The 23,797-nt window shown below is 36.5% G+C and overlaps 1 protein-coding gene across 1 annotated transcript; it reads right to left on the bottom strand.

The window, feature by feature from the left end:
• Positions 1 to 1,853: 1,853 nt before the first annotated feature.
• Positions 1,854 to 21,821, bottom strand: LOC109059420 (protein sel-1 homolog 3-like). Its single transcript, XM_042712590.1, has 23 exons — positions 21,446 to 21,821; positions 18,463 to 18,991; positions 17,855 to 17,981; positions 16,719 to 16,840; positions 16,292 to 16,407; positions 15,120 to 15,184; positions 14,337 to 14,460; positions 14,084 to 14,213; positions 13,626 to 13,763; positions 13,327 to 13,550; positions 12,096 to 12,275; positions 11,220 to 11,342; positions 10,187 to 10,327; positions 9,926 to 9,988; positions 9,666 to 9,842; positions 7,815 to 7,942; positions 7,544 to 7,627; positions 6,136 to 6,217; positions 5,974 to 6,049; positions 5,472 to 5,566; positions 5,157 to 5,284; positions 3,795 to 3,970; positions 1,854 to 3,620 (listed from the first exon to the last, which is right to left on the bottom strand). The coding sequence occupies exons 1-23, from the start codon at positions 21,491 to 21,493 to the stop codon at positions 3,382 to 3,384; spliced, it is 3,315 nt and encodes a 1,104-aa protein (XP_042568524.1). The 5' UTR covers positions 21,494 to 21,821; the 3' UTR covers positions 1,854 to 3,381.
• Positions 21,822 to 23,797: the final 1,976 nt, after the last annotated feature.

Here is a 23,797-nt window from a genome sequence, read left to right on the forward strand (position 1 = left end):
TATTTTAGTGATTTGTTACTTAAAAATGCTCATCAGTTGTTACAATATTTTATATAGAGATGTTTTTTTCCAATACATTTGAGTTGCTGTTGTTGCAGAAGTAGAGGCTTTACACTATATTTAAAGTTTGGAACATTAGGTCTTCATTTCTGTCATGCTGTGTTTAAGAATTTGTAAAAAAAAAAAAAAAAAAAAAAAACAAGAAAGATCTATAATTTTTAGAAATGTGTTAATTTACTAAATATTGTATGAAAACAACATGAATTGTGTTAAAGGTATGTTCACAACAGACTGATGTGCTAATTGTGTATAGTGTTTTGAAAATGTGACTACAGATTGGAAAAAGGGATGTTAGCAATAGAAAAAAACTGTAGTATATATATATATATATATATATATATATATATATATATATATATATATATATATATATATATATATATATATATATATATAGGACAAATAAAATAAATGAATAAAAATATAGTAAACTTCTAATCTGCCCGGTCTTCTGTATTTGGCCACATGTTCTCATCCACTTGATACCTGATATATTCTCTGGCAAGGCATCTTGGGAAGAATCTTTTTGCATGCCTTATCCACCCCTGCAGTGTTCACCTGCGATGTCTTGGCATGCAGCATCCATTGCTTCCAGGAAGGACATTTGGTGCTGTGGACGATGGTCAAAACCTACCTTCTCTAGGCTGAGAAAAACTCCTCAATGGGGTTGAGAAAACGGGAGTAAGGGGCAAAGAAAAATGACATCATCCTCAGATGTGGGTCAAACGAGGCTGTGACTGCATGGGGATGATGGAATGCCACATTGTCCCATGTGATCACATATATTGGCAAGTGGTCTCCCACCTGTCCAATTTCTACCTCTGGCACCAGTCTTTCATGTAGGTCTTCTAAAAACAGGAGAAGGCATTCAGTGTTGTAGGGGCCAATCTCACATTTATGCAGAAGTGTACTTTTACAGCCCAAAGTAGTTGTTTTTTTTCTGTATACCATTATGGTCATGCAATTGAAAGAACCTCAATAGCTGAGTGTGTTTCCTAGCTGTAATTTATATATTTGCATTACTTCAATCAGCTGTTCCTCATAAACAATGGCATAAAATACAAGTGATATATTTGTGTTTCAATTCACAATATTTAAAGCTCACTTTGACTTTAGCCTATAAGTTAGATTTAGAACATGATGTTATCTTTTCTGACATACAGTGTGAAAGCATTTGTAAAGTTGGCAGCAAAACTCCACTGTTTTGGTCTTGGTTGAGCTTGTGTGTAACAGAAGTTCAAGCATTTTAAATTTGTGTTAACTGGATGCATTTTGTGTCAAAGTAACTAGAAATGTGTAAATTGTATAGCCTATACATATGGATGTTGTGCTAACTTTGGTAACAGTTTAGGTAAATTGTTAAATGTATTGAAAAAACTGCAATGGCGATTCTAAAAAACTGTAACAGAAATGAATTTTAATAGGCCCCTGTGCAGGGGGGATGGGCCCCTCCATTGCATTTGGTTGGGGTTAGTCATGAAAAGATGGAGTCCTCTTTTGCATGGTTTTCTGAAGGTGGCACCTCCTTTTGATCCATGCATGATCATGCAACAACAATGGAAGTTCAGAAGCTCCTGTGATCTTCCAGAGCCATGGCTGGGACTCCAAGATGGGGGTCTTCATTATATATTGAACTCCAGCTGGTCTATGAGACAAACAACCCTTGTAATGTTTCAGAGGAGCTCTGGGGGATGGGGCTCTCTGTCCGTGTGTGTGGTGGGGGAGGTCCGAGGAAATTTTGAATTATTCATCAAGATTTTTTTTTATTTGTTAATGACTAATATCTTACTGTGAAATAATCTGGTCAGTTGAGAAAGCAATCCTGTATGTTATCATGAAGCTGTGGAACTTTTCTCTAGTGATTTTGACGTCAAGACAGAACTTTTGTTCCGTCTCTTTTGTTCACTATCAGCACCTTTTACAGGGAACAGTCTACAGCAGCTAATAGATTACACATTAAAAAAGTGAAATCCAATCCATTTGCCTGCTCACAGGGCCTCCTATTGTTAGAAGTGGGCATGGAAATGGGAAACAAACAGGGGTGCAGGGATGATTCAAAAGATTATTGATCACCCAAAAAGTGAGAGGATGAACACTATCAAATAACTGATATAATTCATGAGAGTTATATATCAGATAGGTAGGCTATACATCTTTTGACATCACCCCAAATTAAAAGAAAAAAAAAATCACAAAAACATGTCAAAAGGACAAATATCATGTCATACTTGACATGCCTAATACAACCATACTATAAAATAAGCATCATAAATTCTCTAAAAATCCGTCTTCCCACAAGTTGCCAAACACTGCCAGTAAATGCAATATGCTGTTAATTAATTTATTAAGATATAGACCTTAGTCGGGGTAGCACTATATTTTATTTTTGACAGGAATGAAAATGAGGCTGCAGAGACAGAAGTACAGTGCGTTCAGTGGGTTGTACTGTGGTTTAACAGCATGCCAGTTGTTCAGCAGACAAAACGTCTTTCAAATAAATGCATAGAAGGCTATACAAAAACATTTTTGAAAGTTGTCAGTTACTTAAATTATGATTCTTACTTTCAGTAACTAGTACCTTTATAAACACTGTAAATCTATCCCTCACAGCCTCATTTTCATCCATTTACAATTTATAATGGCAATAAGTAATAAGGTACACTTTGTTCGAACCCATTTATAGGACTCATTCATTATTGGCATTATAAATAATCAATTATATATATTTATACAACAGTTCTTTCTGGTGCTCAAATCTGATTGACTTTGTTTTTTGGAACACAAAAGGAGAAATATAGGTTCATATAATGGCAGTGAATCGTGACCCTCCTTTCAAGGATGCAGAAGTATCCCAAAATAATCTCTTGCGATTTGAGAATGGAGAATAGAAGCCTAATCTCAAGACAAAAAACAAATATGACTCGAGCTCAGGTAGCTCATCCTGAGCTGTGGCACCCTCTCGTGGTTCATAACAGACTTGCCTACTTTCACACGTAAAGAGAGAGTCAGAGAAGCCCTTAAACCAGAGTTAAACTCAATAGGTGTGAAATCTTATGAAAGGAGGACAGACACATTTATATGAGTTAATAAAAATAGGATTTTGTTATGTTGCTTCTCATAACCCTATATTGTAAAAGACTGTTATTAAATATGTATATTGAGCCATTTCTTCTTCTTCAGAGAAAAATTGACTGGCCATTTTGTTCATGCTTTTATCCAAAGCGATTTATACTGGTTCAGTTGCAGTAACCTGAGTTGAAGTGTGTTGATTGATAGTGACGGTTGATGTGTAACTTCTTGAAGCACAGTCTTATGTTCTTTTCAAAACAGATGGGAAATGAACATCATAAAGATGAGACACACACACACTCCAGTCACTGTTACGACTAAATCTGATGTTTCCTGCATTGAAAGGGGATTGTGTGAAACTGTAGGCTGGTAACTTTGCTGTTGATTCTCTCTTCTGGTTTCCACTGGACCGTCGCCGATTTCTTGCCCGCCAAGTTCACCGTGTCTCTCTGATGAAAGGCTGGTTGACAGGTACAGTGCAGAGTAACATGCTGATGGTAAAACAAATTAAAGTGTAAGAAAATAAAATAACTTCTAAATCAATTGACTGATTAATCATTTATCAGCGGACATGTCTATAGTCATATGGACCACTGTGATCATTTTTGGAGTGAGAGGGTGTAAATGATCATGAAAAATCTCTGTTTTAGTGGTGGATGTTTTACCCATAAGAGTTCGGAACAGCACAGCAAATACAAAAACTGTGAGTGAGGCAAAAACCCCGCCGGCCAGAATACGCTGAACAGAGCTGTGTGTGAAGTCTCTCCACGCTCGCATCAGCTCCATCCTCCACAGGACTAATGAACATGGAGTCACGTCCCCATCCTCAAACTGCCTGCACCTGCAGGAGGAAGAGGATCCTGAGCGTGAGAGAGCAGATTCATGCAACTGTGCACACACAAGCAGGTGTGTTCGCTTGTACTTGACTTCACTTGACTTGTATTGTTCTTAAAGTCAACATGAATTGAGAATGGACCATATTTACTTTTTTAGTGCACATTACTATTGTTCTGTCTTTTTGTGAATCATTTACTGGCGCATTATATTACAAGAAAAAACTGGTTACATAAAATTAAACTTTCTGTGCCACTTAAACTATTTTTCAATGTAAAAACAAAAAACATTAAACATTTTAATTAACTTATAATATGATAGCCTAGCATCCACATTCCAAAAACAAAACCATACTAAATACTCTCAAGTCTCATAAATGTGTGACATACATTACCCATCAAAAGTTTGGGGTCTTTAGAATTTTTGAAGTGTTTAATGTTTAAGGCTGAATTTATTTGATAAAATACATTAAAAACACAGAAAAAATTGTAAATATTATTGCAATTTTAAATAACTCTTTTGTATTTCACTTTATTTTAAAATTTAATTTATTTCTGTGATCAAAGCTGAAATTTCAGCATCATTACTCCAGTCTTCAGTGTCACATGATCTTCAGAAATCATTCTAATATGCTGATTTACTGCTCAAGAAACATTTCTGATTATTATAAATGTTCATATTTTTGTGGAACCGTGATACTTTTTTTCCCAGGATTCTTTGATGATTAGAAATTTCAAAGGAACAGCGTTTATTTCAAACACAAAGCTTTTATATTATAATTGTTTCTATTGTCACACACAGAAGACAAATGTGATGTGAATGTCTTTTAATTTTATTCGTAATCAAGGTTCTTCAAATTTGTATGTCAGTCCCTATAGTCCCTATATGAAGTTTTTTTTTTTCTAGTTTTAGAGATTTTTCTATATTTATAAGGACATTTTCATAAATTTGGCCTGTATACTATACAGTAGGTTACTCTACTAAAATTATAGTTGAATAATTATGTACGGACACACACCATACTGTAACAAATACCAATGCTACATGAATAATAATGTGCAAAGCAATGCACAACACACTTGTTTTGCACCATGTTTTGCATAATTCAAAACAACCGCAGAGCTCAAGAGCTTTCTTCAGTAAACACATGAGAAACCAACAAGCAAATCTCAGACAGCATAAAGCACACCAACCTGGATAATAGATGTGCCACCACAGCGCTCCGTCTCACACTGTGTGCTGCTGAGAGTCCCATCTGATGCATAATGATGTCAGGAACGTCATAGCCATCTTCAATTAACATGGCCAGATTAAAGAGGCCCTGAGCGTTCACACAAACAATTATCAGCACATGCATACACTGAATTTAAAAATATATATTCTAAAGAAGACATTTGATTTGATGTTTGATGCATTTAAATTTTTGTAAGATTCCAAAATCTAGAATCTGCTTTGGACAGACTCATTTGTGTGTGTGTGTGTGTGTGTGTGTGTGTGTGTGTGTGTACCTGAGCACTGCCATGCACTGCTGCTGTACTGTACATGTCTATGGCCTTCGCCACATCAGCTAGTTCACTGTAATAATCACCCATCCGCAACAAACCTGCAGAAGGCAGAGAAACAGGAGTAGATAAAGGCAGAAAGAGAGAGAGAGAGAGAGAGAGAGAGAGAGAGAGAGGGTGGTGGATCAAGAAAATGATCATGGATGTAACGTAAATATCACTGGGGCACAATTTTTTTTATTGTGCATCATTTCAAATCAGGCGGTAATTTGTAAATATTTTGAACTGTGTGTATTTTGGATGCACAAAATGCTAGATACGAACTTTTTATTCCACAACCATCATTTACACTTTAGAATGAAATTTGAGATGTTGTAGAAATTACATTTGTTCACATATAATAATAATAAATGCCAGATAATATAATAAAATGTGAATGAATTGAGGCAAAGCCATAAAAGTGAAGTAGCTGTTATGTAACAGTGCCACTGCTGTGTTTCTGACTCACCAACTTCCTGAGGGATGTGATTGTAGGTGGAGTAGTTGTGATACCTCCACTGACAGGCAGAACTGTGACCTAACACCTAGAAACACACATGAAACAAATGATATTATCAGGAAATGATAGGCTTGAGATGGTTGTACTGGCAGATTTGGAGACACTGTTCACCTCACACAGATGGGCAGCATTGTGCTGTGCCACACCGAGACCAGTTTCTGCTAGCATGGCATATTTCACCAACGCTTCATGCTTGAACAGACAACAAAAAGTCACACAAACATTCAGAAATATTACATTTTCTTCTGTGCAACACAAAGAAAAGATATTTTCAATAATGTGCTGGTTCTTAATTCCTTTAAAATAATTATGGGCAAAAAAATAAGTATCATAAAAGAGCAAGTAGTTCTCGCTGCAGGGCCAAATGACATCCAGCTCTCCCTCTCTGGACGTAATGGATGAAGTCTGATCTAGTCCAGTTCCACTTCTGTGGGCCTAAAGGGTGAAGTTATGTTTAACGATAGGGTTATGGGTAGGGTGTGACTCCCTCGAAAACAAGATCTCAAGGGTTTTATCCAGGAAATGAATAAATGGATGGATGCATATAGGGATGGATGAATGGATGGATGGATGGACAGTGCCGAGTAGATTACTTACTGAATACAAATTACAAGATGAAAATTGTAGTTAGTAATGTAATCCATTACATTAACACATTTTAGGTAACACAGTATATTCTGACTACTATTTGATTACTTTTAGATTACTTCACATTGATTTATATAGTATATTCTTGTACCATACTAATCTTAAAATACAAAGAGAAAAAAATGTATTCCATTTTTTGTCAGGAAGCACATTAAACATTACATTACATCTGGGTTTCCAGAGGTTTTCGAAATAATTGCAGGGGGTTTGTAAATTGATGAAAAGCTTATAATTAATTAAATCTTAAAAATGTTAAATTAAAATAAATAAATAATATAAATAATTATAGCCGTCTGACTAGTGGTCAATCTGTGTGTGCATTTCCACAAAAGCGGAAGACGAATATATATAATCAAATAGGAAAAGACAAAAGATACAAAAAAAAAAGAATTAGAGTGAATCAATGAATTATGAATAATTTTCTGCTATTTTGTGAATAATAAGTAGTCATTTAATTACTAAAAAGTAACTGTAGTCTGATTATGACTATTTTTAAAATGTTATAAAATCTAATTACAGGTATTTATTTTCTGGAATCTGGTTACGTAATCCAGATTACATGTAATCAATTATCAAATATCCAACACTGTGGGTGGATGGATGGATGGATGGATGGATGAAGAGATGATGCTTGGTTGTGTGTATGTGGATGGGGGTGGATGGATGGATGGATGGGTGGATGAATGAATGAAGGAATGGATGGATGAATGTATGAAGGGACAGGTGAATGGATGGTTGGTTGGTTGGATGGATGGATGAAGGGATGGATGGATGGATGGATGAAGAGATGAAGCATGGATGGATGGATGAAGGGATGGATGGATGGATGGATGAAGGAATGGATGCATGGATGGATGGATGGATATCTCACCATGATCCTCTTTGATAAGTTTGAAGTGCGTCTTTAACCATGAAACCCAGATGTCCATTCATCTCACTGACTCGCTTCAACAGCCTGAAGAAACCCAACAAAAGAGAGAAACATCAAATAACCAAGCATATTAAATACTGATCTATCCATCAGATACTGACATATGCATTTTGTGTTTTTTCCAGTAAATGATCAGTCCATGTGTGGTGGCAGACATTAAAGGATTTTTGAGAGACGTGTTCAGGTAGAAGGATATATGAGACTGACATACAGCACAGCTTTGTCTTGATCTCTTGGCACTCCTTGTATGGATCCAGTGGAGAGAAAAAATGCCGACTGCACAGCGCCGTCCACGTGACCCAACTGAGCTGCATGCAAAAAGTAGTGGAATGCAGCAGTCTGAAAAAGCACAGTGATCAATACACTGGAAACTCAAGTCATAAAATGTTAAACTGTAACTATCCATCTAAGGTTAAAGGCATAGTTCTCCCCAAAATTAAAACTTGTTGTTAGTTTACTCACCCTCAGGCCATCCAAGATGTAGATTACATTTTTGATCATTAAAAAAAGCATATCAAGGAACACAAAATTAATACCTGTGGCTCCTGACGATATATTGAGGTCTTATGAAGCGAAACGATCGGTCTGTGCAAGAAAATGAATATTATTTACAACATTATTACCTATAATTTAAAGGGGTCATATAAATTTTTCCTTTCTCTTTGGAGTGTTACAAGCTCTTGGTGCATAAAGAAGATCTGTAAAGTTGCAAAGACTAAAGTCTCAAATCCAAAGAGATATTCTTTATCAAAGTTAAGACTCTGCCACGCCCTCCTAAAATGACTCCTTTTAACATGACCCCACATGTCTGCATCACTATGTGGAAATATTTGCGTAATGCCTCCCAAATGTTCACACAAAGAAAGAGGGCATGGTTTCAGTAACCACAGTTAGTGTTGAAACAGCCATGTCAGGGAGATGCTGTGTGTATCTAGGCGAAAGCACTTTATTTGGCCTTCTGAAAGTAGATGCATTTATGAATCTTTAAGATTACTTACAACAGAACAGCAACCTAGGAGAGGAGGTAATTATTTGCTACGACAACCTGGCGCTTCTGAATTATTTGCTTTATGCCACCCAAATGTTTAGTTTAAGTATTTGCTATTGACTGTTTAAATGTGGAATTTTGCGCATCGTGTAAGTGTGTGTGTGTGTGTGTGTGTGTGTGTATGAGAGAGAGAGAGAGAGAGAGAGAGAGAGAGAGAGAGAGAGACGGTCACACAGTGGAGTCACTGTGTCTGTCACGCAACTCTGTTCCCCATTCGAGCTTGAACTGATGGTAAAAATAAGGACATTATTAACTGTCTTTACATTTATTTTAAAAGATGAAGCTCACGATTATGGAAAGGGGCGTTACATTTCCGACAAGTGCTTGCGGTGTTCGGCCAATCAGAATGCACTGGGTCAGTTGGCCAATCAGAGCACACTGCGCTTGTCAGAAGGAGGGACTTTGTACAAAACGACGCATTTGAGAGAGGCGGGGCACAGAGAACCTACAATAATGTACAGTATTTGAAAAATAATGTGTTTTTTGAACATTAAAGCATGTCAACATATTCTGTTACTCCAAATACACAAAATAATGATCTTTAATAAAAGCATCATATGACCCCTTTAAAGCCTCAGGCAAACGGTCGGGAGTGATGTTCAGTTTGTGAATGAATAATTTTTTTAAAACGGTTCTTTTTGGTGAAAAATTTTACCCAGTTCACCAAATCGGACTGAAGCATCTGAAACAGTTCTCGGCTCGAGCTGCACAGATCTACAAGTTACTCAATCAAAACTCACTTTCTGACATGAGCCAAATTATATCATAAGACCTCAATATATCGTCATGAGCCAAAGGTATTAATTTAGTGTTTACTTGATATGCTTTTTTAATGATCAAAAGTGGGCAGCCGCTGGCTTGCATTATATGAATCACCAGGTTTCAGCTAAAAATCTTCTTTTCTGTTTTACTGTCGAAAAAGTCGCCTACATGTTGGATGCCCTGAGGGTGAATAAATTAACAGCAAATTTTCATTTCTGGGTCAGCTATTCCCTTAAATGTGAGACCCCTGACCTCATTCCTGTCTGGTTTGTCAGGATTGTCACCATTTAACTGGTAGACTCCCACATTGAAGAGCCCATCACGACTGCCATTCTGAGCCGCCAACTCAAAGTATCGATAAGCCTTTCTTTCCTCCTTTACTATGTTACTGTAGTACCATCCGAGACCATTCAGAGCTTCTACAGAACCCTGAGAAAAACACACATGGCCCATTATAGAAATCACAACACTTCCATACACTTCCATATACACGCTGATACTCGTGCGCTCACCATGTTGGCAGCTTTCTCCAGAAGCTCAAGGCCAAGCGTTCGGTTCTTTTTCACTCCTGTGCCCTGTTCAAGCACAAAGCAAGCAGTTGTTTCTACATGCCGGGCAGTCTTGAAAGTATCTATAGATACAATGTTTTACATTTATTTTCCTAATCTTGTGTCAGAAGTTTCTACTTATACAAAACAAGCATGTCTGCCTTTTTTACAATGCAAAGGCTAAAAGATACGGCTCAAGAGATTTCCATGTAACCTGTGGATCACCTTCAGAAGGAGAATGGCATAGTCGTACATAGCAGAGGGATCGACCATCTGCAGGGCGCTTCTGGTGTACCACATGACTGCTGCTGGAATGTCTTTCTCAACCCCATTACTGCCCCAAAGAAGCATCCCGGCCAGAGTTTTCTACAAGACACCAGCCACAACTGAGTTACAACAGCTGAGGATCTCAAATGAAGAAACAAAAGGTCCCTTTGCTGACAATTATCTGTAACATTATGGGGAAATTGTGTTACTATATTCCAGAAAACCCAGGTTGTCGTTGTCATCTTCGGTTTTGAAAATTATTAGTATAAAGAGTAGCTTTTCATCCTGTCATATTTTTACATAACCTTTGTAGTTTTGTTTAGAATTATTGCACAAACACAAAGTGGGGACACAAAGTCACGAAAATATATCTATTCATTCATTCATTCATCTTAAACTGAAAATAAATTGGAAATAAAGTTTCCAAAGAAATTTAAATATTTGTCCTAGACCCTGGGCCCCAGTTCTGGTTTTCATTTAAAAAAGGACAAATAAATAAATAAATAAATAAATAAGAAAAGAAAGTTATTTAAAATAATTTATATGACATTCTTAAGAAAGCTCCTACATGCACTTTTTGAAAGTTGTCAAATATTTAAGGCCCTATATGTTTATTTATTTCTTTTTTTCTCAATAATAAAATTACAGACGTCACCTTTGAGAATTTTAAACAAATTGGAGTTTATCCTAACTTAAAGAAATTATTTACGTACAATGACTTTTCCGAACATTCTTTTCAAAAAATGTAATTCTTAAAACTGTAATTCTCTTGTAAATACAATATATTCTTAATATTTTTAGAAATTAGAAAATAAGAAGACAACAGTTTAGAAGACTTTTTTTGAATCTGGCCCCAGATCTTCATCCACTTCAACAAACCCTCACTACATTTCCAAAACCAGAAGAACTGAAGTCAAAATTTCAAGTTTAACTTGAGAGATACCCAAAGACAAAGAGAGATCGTGAGAAAGTGAGGACAAAAAGTGAACACCTGAGCTTCTACATCTCCTCTGTCAGCCTGGTGTTTCAAATACTGCACAATGTCGCCCAGCTCGCCTGTTTGAGTGTGGAGCTCGTCGTCATTGTTTAAATGAACATGTTCTGTGAGAGTTTGCTGCAGAGAAGAGACACATTTAGACAAGATTACTTCACATCAAAACAATCTGCTGCTAATCAACACACAGTTCCAATATTTCATTAACAACCAACTTAACACACTTCAGTAGTGTCCTTTATATAACTATTTGACTGTGCTCACTGATAAACAAGAGATCCACCTGATACTAAAGCACCATTTTATTAGCAAATGAGCATTTGCAAATTCAAAACCTTTACGTTCTGTGTTCAAATTAATTGCGTTTTCATGACCAAAATCAAATTGAATTAAGTGCCTAATTAAGACAAGCATGTTTGTTAAACTGAATTAATGGAATTATGAAGAATTTAGTATTTTTCACTAAACAGCATTCTAAATTGATATGGTCTTTCTGGTAGAAATGTAATTGTTTTATATGTTTTGAAAAACATTTTATAACATAATTTTTTATTTCATCGTCAGATGTTGTAACTAATAAAATTTTTCTTGAGATGTTTCTATATGGCATACATTAGTTAAGCTTGCCATGTAATAAAACGTTTTTGTTACGTGTTTTTTTTTTTTTTTTTTTTTTTGTCTGCCACAATAATGTAATATGTTTGAATTATCTTCATTTCTCTGCAAATGCTGAGATATTGCCCAATTGAATCCTCAAGATAAACACTAACAAACAGAGCTGGTTTAAATATAACTGCTGTATTATACCTATAAAATCATTTATATTAACATTTACATGCATTGCTAATCTCTGTACATAAATGTGTAACTCACCGAAGAGTCTTGCACTTTATTGCAGTCGATGCTGGTCTGTGTGCCAATGTTGGAGTAGTACCCGTAAGCTGTGTTCTGGTCTTTGGGGAAACCGTCCAGACCCTGCATGTGCTTGTATCCCAAATGCATCAGAGCAAGACGGTCATCAGAGACACCGCCTATCAAACTATAGACATGACCCTGAGAAAAAGATGTTATCAACAGTTCAAGATCAAACTTTGACGCTGTTATTGCTGTATCAATCAAAATGTGTATCTGGTGCCCCTGTGTCTGTGTTTCTCCTTTAGCTCTTGTTCTCACTTCTACAACAGTGTCTCTGTATTTGTAGCTTTTTATCAAATTACTACTCAAGTCAACATAAAACAAAAGAAAAGCTACAATAATAGCCTAAAAATATAGCTATTTGGCTAATGGTTACCATTAAAATGCTAGCCTATCGATAAGCCTAGGTGAGAAAAATATGTTTTTAGAGGCAGTTATTAGTTAGTTAAGCAGTCCTGTGTAAGTTAGTTAAAACATTTTTCTGTTAGAAAAATTGTGCACTGATGTATGAGTCAAAGTAAGACCAAGAATATATTAAAAAGCAATGAAAATTCTGTCATCATTTACATACCTCCATGTCGTTCCAAACCTGTAAGACTTTTGTTCATCTTCAGAACACAAATAGAGATATTTTTAATGAAATCGGAGAGATTTCTGTCACTCCATTGACAGTTCATGCAACTACCATTCTGAAGCTTTTAAAAAATTCATAAAGAGATCTTAAAATTAATCTTTTAAAATTAAATATATAAACATCGATCAGTGAACAAACAGAAGCTCAATAATACTTGCTTGACACGCAAAAACTATGGAAGGTGGACGGGGTCAAAAGTATTTAAACAAAACACATGAAATTTGATGGTCAATCAATGTAAAGCAATCGAGTCTCTTCAGAAAATTTGGACTAAAGCACTATTCATATGGATTCGTTTAATGATCACTTTATGAACTTTTTGAATCATCAAAGCTGTAGTTGCATGAACTGTCAGTGAAGTGACAGAAATGTCTCAGGTTTCATTAAAAATAGCTTCATTCGTGTTCGGAAGATGAACAATACTGACAGAATTCAAATATCCCTTTAAGAAAGTAAATAGGTTCAGTTTTTCAGGTTGACTTCAAGATGAATTACGCTTCCGCTGTGTGGCTCTTTTATAATGGCTGTTGAATGCTCAGGTGTTGTGGTTCCCACCTGCTCCAGGTCCACCGGGACACCCAGGCCGGACAGGTGCAGGGTAGCCAGCAGAAGAGAGGAGTGCTGGTGACCCCAGCAGGAGGACACCTGAAGCTGCTGAATTACAGTGGACAGGAGATCCAGACCGCTGTCAGATTCTTCTGCTTTAGCTATTGTCTTTACCGCATCCTGGTAAACCACTCGGCTGACACGTAGCAAATGTCTGTTGCTGTTGCCCAGACCTGAGGAACAAAGGAACTTTTCCATCAAAATCATCATAGTTCACATTATAAATGACCACATTAAACCACTGCTACCTGTTATGAGCTCCTGATGTTCTTCTAGAAGCCTCAGGGTGAGGTTGAATCTTCTTTGCTGGTCCCACGACCAAGTTTGTGTGCATTCCCTACGATCAAACTTCCTCTTAAGGTCTCCATAAAAAGACTCACAAACATCTGATGACCAAAACCACAAAATCTTTAGGAACTGTTCACCCAAAATGAAAATGTTGTCATTGTTTACATTATTTCTACATTTTGAAGAGCCAACACTCTCAAATGTCATTCAAGCTGGTACTCCAGCATACCAGGTTTGTTGCCATTAATAACAAACTCTTTAATAAGAGCTTAATAACAAAGCTCTTTTTTTTCCTACATACTAAAGTTCATGCTCCTCAGCGGATGAAAATGAATCGCAAAAACAAAATTTGTCATGTTATGGTAGGTGATTATACCAAATCATTTGGTATATTATGGTCACGTTCATGGTAACTGACCTCTAGAGATGTCTCGGCTTTGTCTCAGTGCTTGCAGATAGTCTTCAGTAACCTGTCTCATTTCCTCACAGTGTCTGTGGAGTCTGTCCAGCTCTTTTAGTGTCCTAACAGGGGACAGGGGGTTTGTCACCTTGAATAGAAATGATATAAGATATTATCGCATAAGAATGTCTGAATGTATGCTGCTTCATGTGATTATTATTTGCGGAATATTTTTTTATATGCATTCATTTATTGATAAGAGAGGACTCACATTTTCTGACCCTAACCGATAGTATTTGATTGGTCCAATATAGCCATGAATCCCTTGCATGTAGATGCATCCACCAATCACAAAATATCCTGATGTGTCATTGAATTGAACTGGCTGATCAAAACTGAAAGAAAGAAAGAAAGAAAGAAAGAAAGAAAGAAAGAAAGAAAGAAAGAAAGAAAGAAAGAAAGAAAGAAAGAAAGAAAGAAAGAAAGAAAGAAAGTTTAAACATGGACTACACTATAAAAAATGGCTGTAGAAAGTTTTTTTTTTAACACTAAATACGTACATAAATTTAGTTGGACGTTTACCTAAAACTAAAGAAAAAAAGGTCATTGGAACAAGACAATATACTTAAATTAATTAGAATTATTAATTAGAAAAAAAAAACATTTTATTCAATTTATTTCTTGGTTAAATTAATATTAATTTAAAGATATTTTATTTATTTATATTTTACTGGAAACAATACAAAGACTTTGGAATAGTTCACCCTACAAAATGATAATTTGCATAAAATGATAAAATGCATTTGGCAGACGCTTTTATCTGAAGTGACTCACAGTATGTTGCATTCAAGGTACATATTTACATTTTATCAGTTCTTGCTTTCCGTGGGAATCAAACCCAAGAGCTTGGTGTTGCTATCGACATACTGTTCGAGCTACTGGAAATAATTATAATAATAGCCTAATAATAATAATTATTATTGTTAATATTTATTTATTTATTTACTTATTTTATTTCATTTACTTTTTGTGTAGGTGAGATGTTAAGACTTACTCAAAAAAATGAGGGCTCTCCAAAGTCTTTCCTGCGGGTAAGATCTCTGTAATTGTGAGTTTTGCCTGACATGAGAAAAACAGCCAAGAGTTCAGTGTCTTCTACACTCACACATAAATGTTGTTTCATCAGTTGTGCCTCTGTACGTATTAGGGGTGTAACGGTACAAGTATTTGTCTCAAACGGTCACGGTACGGACCTCAAGGTTCGGTTCATACAGTCAGACGATTAAGAAAGTCAGTCATAGGCGATCAATTCAGAAGAGGGCACATGTGGTGATGCAACGCTAACCATCACAGCAGGATAGAGCAGAAGAAGAGACGATCTAACACACCAACAGAAAACAAGAACGAGTTCAGATGGCACACAAAAGTTTGAAGAACCGCCTGCTTGTTTTAAATCAGAAGTGTGGGAAATTTTCGGGGTTCCAGAGATGCACTGGTCGACCAGCTATAATTCTGAAAAATTTGTTTTCTAGCTTTATTTTGGCCGATCTCTATTCCAGAATTGCACACAGATTGCATAGCAATTATTTCCCAAAATTTTTGTGGAACTGTTATAAGTCTGCAAACGGGATGCTAACAGAAGACAGAGATGCTTAATACTGACACAATACCGATCCAGGCAGATCAAGCTCACTGTTTTCGATGCGCAAAATATTGAAGGAAAAACATAAATATTGAATTGGGGGTGGTGGGTTATATGAATATATCTCTGACGGGAACCATCTTCAGAAAATTTTCGAAGACATTTTCTTTCCACTTAACTGCATATAATGCATATTAAAGTAGTGTTTATAAGCACAGCACTGCTTTGATTACAGCGGTAACCAAGGAAACGCTGTATCTGCTATTCCTTTAGCGCCAGCTGCTGTCTCATTCAGCCCCTCTGATGTTTTTGTTTAGTGCAGGTGTCTTATGTACCATAATTTCACAAATCAAGTCAAACCATTCTGTTTTTGCTTTAAATCTTGAAATTACATAATTATCTAATTCAAATCAAAAACAACCGCTCATGCTACATTATGTAGCACTTCTGTCTTTGTTGCTTTTTCCTGTTGAACCGAACCATGACCCTAAAACTGAGGTACGCATTGAACCGTGACTTCTGTGTACCGTTACACCCCTAGTATGAAAAGTGCACATGACTGCATATAAATATAGCTGACGTACCTCTGAAACCTGAAAGAAGATGTCCAGACGGATCCAGGTATGGAGGGGTAAAGCTGCGTATGCTGTAAGTGCCTGATCCTCTCCATCAACCAATTGCACCTGCAACACTATATCGCCTGAGGACCAAGACATATTGACATGTTATATATATTTTAGTAACTAACAAATTATATTTCAGTCTGTTTCTCATACATAGCTATTGTCTGGCTTGAAATATAGTTCATAACATGTACTTTCACTGCATGACACAAACATTCTTCTAAAAAAAAAAAATTATGTTCCACAGCAAAAAGATAATGGTTTGAGCAACATAGGTTTTTATTATTATTTTAGGATGTTCTTGACGTGGCTGAACTATTCTTTTATATATGCTCGAGTTTTTTCTTGAAGTGAGATCATATGATGGAATGCGCCCTGACTGGTTTACCTGTGTCAGACAGCATAATGAGAGGACTTTCATAGTTCCTGTGTTCATTGACATGCCTGATTATTCCACACACAGACTGACTGCACCAGCTCAGCAAGTACAGCCACACTGACAGGGTCACACTGCAGAGAGCAGATAATGGGAGCTTCAAACATGATGGGCCAACACCCTCTTTACACATCACATCATCAGGACAGCAAGCACAAATGAAGTGCTTATAGTGAGCACAGTAATGTTAGTTATCTCATATTGCATCTGACATTTCCATAAAACACAGTGTTAGATATAATGTAGAGGTTGTACAACTAGCCCAGTATTATTAAGGTGTTCTGAGAGGTTTCTAGGGTGTTGCTAGGCATTATGGTTGATAGGGCCCACAGTAGTCGTCACTCAGAATACATTAGCAACACCCTAACAATGATATAGAAACAACTCTGGCAACACCCTTACAATCACACAGAATATCCAACTAACTCTTAACTACAGCCTGACAAGAGTTAGTTGGATATTCTGTGTGATTGTAAGGGTGTTGCCAGAGTTGTTTCTATAGCATTGTTAGGGTGTTGCTAATGTATTCTGAGTGACAGCTAGGTGATGTTAATGTATTGCGAGTGATGAATAGGGTGTTGCTAATGTATTCTGAGTGATGACTAGGGTGTTGTTAATGTATTGTGAATGACAAATAAGTTGTTGCTAATGTTTTCTGAGTGACGTCTAGGGTGTTGCTAATGTATTGCGAGTGACAACTATGTTGGTGCTTAGGTTTTCTGAGTGACTTTTGGTGTTGTTTTCTTGTTTTCTTATTGGTTGTTGGTGTTTTGTTTTGGTGTTCATAGTGGTTTCTGGAGCATTGCAAGAGTGTTGCTAATGTATTTTGGGTGATGAGTAGGGTGTTGCCAAGATGTTCTGAGTGGCCACGAGAGTTTTCAGAGTGGTTGCAAGGCTGTTAATAGGCACTTTTCTAGATGTTCTAAAGTTACGTTTCAGAAATACCATAGCAACCATCTAGATCACCCTTTGTATGTGCTTTATATGTATTTAATGAATATATAACTTAACTTTTTTCAAACAGCATTGTTATTGTTATAGAGTAGCACTGAGAAATTTGAATGAAGCTTCTTGACAGCAAGTCTGACCTTGGCTGTTTGAGAGCAAGGGTGCGTCTCCTCTCTAGATCTCTATTTCTGAAGGAAGAAAACTTATGTATGATACCAAACGTCTCACCGGTGCTTGCAAATGGAAAATTCAGGATATCCACAATGTCTGGAAGGGCACAAATGACCAAATAAAAGAGTTTAGAAGTATAATCTGCAAATTGATACACCTGGTAAATCAAGACAGAACAGTATCTTCAAACAACCTAAACCAGTTTTCTAATTTATGCTCAACATCATGTCATATGTTTGTTTGTCCGTTTTTTTTTCTTTAGTGAAACATTAAACATATACATATATATATATCCCTCCACTGTTGCTCAAATCGTGTTCTTCATCTTGTTTATTTAAACTGGTATATCATGTTTGGTTACAACATGCATGAGAACCTATGGTGATTTGGCATCAGTGGTGATAAACCTGGTGTGAGGAGGCATTTTGGAATCTAAACATGATTGTGAATTAGACTTTCAGTGAGTTTTGACTTTTTGTGTTCCATGTGAAGGAAAAAAACAGCATATATGACATGAGGGTGAGTAAATCATTATATTATTTGTTAACTATTTTCTTTCGGTCAGGTAGGTACCCACCTGACTCATGTGGACACTTTCTCACAGTATCTTTGGTCAACTGCCACATCAGCCATGCGCCCCATGAGACCGATCTTGTCTGTGGACATGCTGTACGTTCAGAGAGTGGTAGTGTCCTCAAAGACGTAGAAGTTCTCACAAGAGATCGTTCATATCCTTTAGCACGGCTGACACCAAATTCCTCTTCCACAAGATGAATCATCCAGGCCCTCAGCACCACATCACATGTCTCTAGTGGCTGCTTGACAAAAAAGTGTCTACGGTACAGCACAGCTGGAGGAAACACCAGAGGAACCGTTCTGGATCTGGGTTTTCCAAATCTCTTATGGTTAGTCCAGGTCCTTCTGTAGACTATCACCCCTGTCTTTCTTGGGGTAGAAATGACAATTTCGACCCCGATTTGACAGGCAGTGGAGCAGTTATACTGCACCTGTACACTACATTTGTCCATCACTCTGTCAGGAACATGTCCAAACCGCACAAAGTCTCCATGGGGAGTCCTATCAGCATCAGGAGACTCACACCAAACCCAGAGAGATAGACCCACACTTCAATCTCCAGTATGAAAGATTAGAAAATATGCTATTGCTGAATGTTGTGTTTTTTATACATTTAGACCACAAATATGAAATAATCCAGATCACACATTGGCTTGATGCTTGATTCAAAAGCTGGAATCATTCACTCCCAACTTAATAATATATATAGTGTATATAATGCAATTGAAGAAAGTCTTTGTAGTTACTAAAACAGCCATCATTATCTTTAAACAAAAAAATTATTTATTGTCTTTGTATTTGGCTACAAGTTTATGTGCACCATTCATGTATAATATTATTTACACTCCAGGGTACTTCAGAGAATACCGTAGTATTACCATGGTACATATATCCAAGAAAACACGCTATTTTCCATGCCACTTAGGAATGTCAGTAAAAGATTTCGTGGCCAAGAATTAAAAATTTGTTTTTATATGAGTTATTTATTAATTCCCTGGTTTTAGTTAAATCATGAGTTAATTACAGAACAAATTTATGAAACATTGACTGTGGCCACAAATTAATAAGTCATAGGAACAAATTAGCAAGTTGCAGGAATGAATTATTCTATTATTAATTAATTTATTTATTTTCAGCAGGTCACATGCACCGGTATTCACTTTCGCTTTCCCGGCAGCTCTACATCCAATGTGTCGCTTGTGCTGAAGATATAATTTGCTTTTCTTACCATTTACAGTGTCATTTGCTTTGGAATATTGAGAAAACATGAAGATATGAGAGCCCAGTATATAATGACAAGACAAGACCAATAGCCTATATGATGACACAATAAACTTGACTTAGCTGCCAAATTTATATTGCTTTTCATATTGAAGGCCTTTGTATTGTTTCTATTTTAATGTACTTTTACATTTTGGATCACATTAAAAGCGTAATTCTTACATTGTGTGAATTATTTGTGCAAAAGATCCAGCCGTCACCGTCACGCACAGGCTGTAGCCCAGGGTTCCTCAATTAGTTTTCGCCAAAGGCCGAACTCTGCCAACAATACCAAGCCAAGGGCCACTGACCTATTATTATTATTATTATTATTATTATTACTACAATGATAATATTATTGTATCATTTGTTAAAAAAAAGATGGTCACAAGATAAATATCCATATATATGACATATAGGCTAAAGCAGGGTTCATCAATAGGGGCCCGCGAGAGAAAATGTTTGGCCCTTGCTAATTTCAAATAATGTGGCATGACAATTCAAACGCAGCATCAGAAAGCGACATTAACTTACACTGTTTAGATACCGGACTCGAGCGGCACAACAAAATAAAGCAGAACTTATAATCAGTGATGCTGTCTACACTGGATGCGGAGCAGCGCGGCGCAACAACATCCCCGACAGAAAACCATTCATGGCGTGCTGAAACAACGTTCAAATGATTTGCAATGCTTTGTAGCGTCCAGTGTAGATATCCTACCATGTGACAGCAAAAACATGGCAAGTGTGAAGTAAAGAAAAGTGGACCCTGAAAATAGATGATTCAAATGTGAATGGACTGAACAGTTTTGAGTGAGTGAGTGAGTGAGTGATACCATCTTTGTTATGGATGTTGGTTCGCAGTGAGTGATTCTAAAACAGAATTCCGTTTCGCTTATTGTGACGTGTCGCTGTCGCGGGTGGTTAGGACAAAAACTACATGGAAAAGATACTTTTTATCGCGTCGCGTCACGTCACGTCTGGTTGGGACACACAGTGTTACAGTTTGATCCCCCAAAAAAATCTAAGTATAAAAATATTAATGCTGACATATCTAATAATTGAATCTGCAATTACGGAAAGTGGGGGGGTCCAGTGTTGAGGTGTGGAGGTGAGGTTGATTTGCATGGCAGACATGGAGATCAGATTTTTTGTTTGTTCATTGGTTTTTATATTTAAAAGGCAAAGTTCTTCTGTATCTAAATGCAAAAAATGTCATGATTGTTTGAATAAAACACACTACTGGGGGAAAATCTGAATATTTATCTTGTGACCAATTTTTTTTTTGATTTTTTTTTTTTTTTTTTGATTATTTTAACAAAAGCAACATTTGTAATCAGTGGCCCTTGGCTTGGTATTGTTGGCAGAATTCGTAATTGTGTGAAAATTATTTGTGTGTTTAGCGCATGAGCCGCACGCACCCCAAAACTATAGCTTGATCTACCATAAATAGGCTAGCTTAAATCGATTATATTTCTTATCGACCATTAATTGATCGACGATTAATTGTTAGCATCCACGTCAAAATAGCCTATACTTTCTGTAAGTGTACATACAAATAGGCTGTTAATCTCTTATTTCTTTATAACAGCAATAACACGCAAAAATACAGCTGGAAATGATTCATGATAGCTATTAAAGTGAAAATTTTTGAAAGCTGAAATTTAAACTTGAGCGACTATGAAAGCTACCTAGAAGTGAAAATAAAGTTGAAAGTGTCTTACCGGTGAGAGCATGAGAGCTGCGAAGATGAAACTCCACACAACTCTCATCTTCGCTGTCTGAAGAACGCGACGCGCGATGTCATGAAGCTTTCAGACGCGCCATTGACAGTCTGTATTAAGATAACCCCAGGTGTTTACTGTCACGACACGTTTCTCTGCTCTTCCGCGTGTGAGAATGACAGGTGTGTTTGTGTGTGTGTCACTGAATACGCCACAATCTGCACTAGCAGCGACGCGACGCGACTACAACGCTACTGACAGTTCAGAACGCTGAGCGTCATCGCTTTCCCTTCTTCAAGCAATGTTGAGTGACAGAAGGTTAAGCTTCAGCAAGTGTTCTTCTTCCATCCCAGGAAACATTCCCATTTCAAGTCCAAAGAACCCCTGCTATTTGTATAATGAAACGTCGCTAATAAACAGCAATTCGAAAATATAATAATGATAAATATAGCTGCAAGCAGCGATGGCGGGCCCGAGCCGTCAGCGCAAACGTCACCCCGGTGCCATCAGGAAAACTGTACCCAGCGGGCACATAAACAGTTACCCTCTAGCACAGGGGTGTCCAACCCTGTTAATGGCGATCAACTGTCCTGCAAAGTTTAGCTCCAACCCTAATCAAACACACCTGAAGCAACTAATTAAGGTCTTCAGGATCACTTGAAAATTAAAGGTATGTGTAACTGAATATATTTGGAGCTGAACTTTGCAGGACAGTCAATCGCCAGGAACAGGATTGGGCACACCTGATTTAGCAGTTTGGAATTAAGGGATACAGCAATGAAAGGGTTAATCCAAACCATCAAGAGACACACACACAACATAATATATAAAACTTGAGTAACACTTCCAATAATGTTTCAGTTATTAACATTAATTATATTAAATTACATTAACAACAACTGTATGACATTTATTAATGTGAGTCTCTTTTTAATATTATGTTCAAAATGGATTACTACATTATTAATTAAAATGTATAGTTAATGTACATCAGTTACTCTACCATGAATTAACATATTAATTTTTTTACTAACACAAATGCAGTAAAAATGTTGTTCATACTTAGCTTGTACTAATGTTAAAGACTACATTATTTAACTATATTATTTAACATACACACACACACACATATATATATATATATATATATTTTTATATTTTTATATATTTGTTTATTTATATATATATATATTAATGTTAATTAAAGCTTAGTTAAAATATTTTAATACATTATTTACTAATACATTTTTTATTTACAGTTTTATTTTAAGATAGTTTATGTACTGTGAAATAACATGAACATTAATATTTTTAATGATAGGATTAACTAACATAAAAAAAGATTAATAAATTATCTGAAAAATAGAATGTTCATTGTTACTTCATGTTAGTTAAAGCATTAACTAATGTAAACCAAAAAGAGCTTATTGTTGCCAACACTTTTCATGATCTATAAACAATTTTTAAAAATCCTTTTTTAGTTCTATAAACATTTGTTAAATTATTATATAAAAATATATTAACAGTAAAATTCATTAGCTTTTTAAAATACATATTTTTCTTTGAAAGATTTTTATAAATAATTTAAACGGTCTATACACGTTTCTACAACAATTATTTAAAAGTAATCCTATAGCGCCATCTATTGGTGACCATGATTGGTATTACACACTGCACGTTTGGTGTAGCTGTCTGAACCAGTCAGAATGAAGGGCGCCTAAAAGGAGCGCGAGAAAAGAACAGACTGGGCATATGCCTTCATAACTCCAGATTCACACACTCTATCTGTAATGCGTATTTTTTCCGAGCCCATGTTAATGGTTCAGAGCGTTCACACTGCACACGGTAAAAGATGTGAACAGAAAAGGTTAGAAATAGAAAGATGCGAAAAGAATGAATATCTAGCGCCTGAGCATAGAGAGAGTTGTGAGTGAGCAGGACACAGTTTGAGCGAGAGGAGACACGTTTTAAGTGTGCGCATTCTCTCCGAGCGAGAGCAGCATTTATCTGAGCACGCGTGTCTGGTTTTGTGACAAAGCAAAGGAAATCTGCTTGCGCGCCGATAGATTCGCGCTCGCGCATTATTTTAATGTGCTTTCGCGTTACAATAACGCGCTCTCGCTGCTGCTTCTGCACCGCATACACATACTGTATACGCACTGCAAACGGAGTACGTGTAAACCTGTATAATGTATAACAAATCTATTTCAACACCTGAGACACCGCTACAATAAGCTCTATGACCAATGCATGACAAGAAAACATGCCTAATAATTCAGCACTCCTGAATATAAGGAGTTTTTCACTTCCAGCCTTCAATGACAATTATATATCACTCATAAATGATTAAAT

This window comes from Cyprinus carpio, chromosome A23 (genome assembly GCF_018340385.1).
Source record: "Cyprinus carpio isolate SPL01 chromosome A23, ASM1834038v1, whole genome shotgun sequence".
In the NCBI taxonomy this organism is placed as follows: domain Eukaryota; kingdom Metazoa; phylum Chordata; class Actinopteri; order Cypriniformes; family Cyprinidae; genus Cyprinus; species Cyprinus carpio.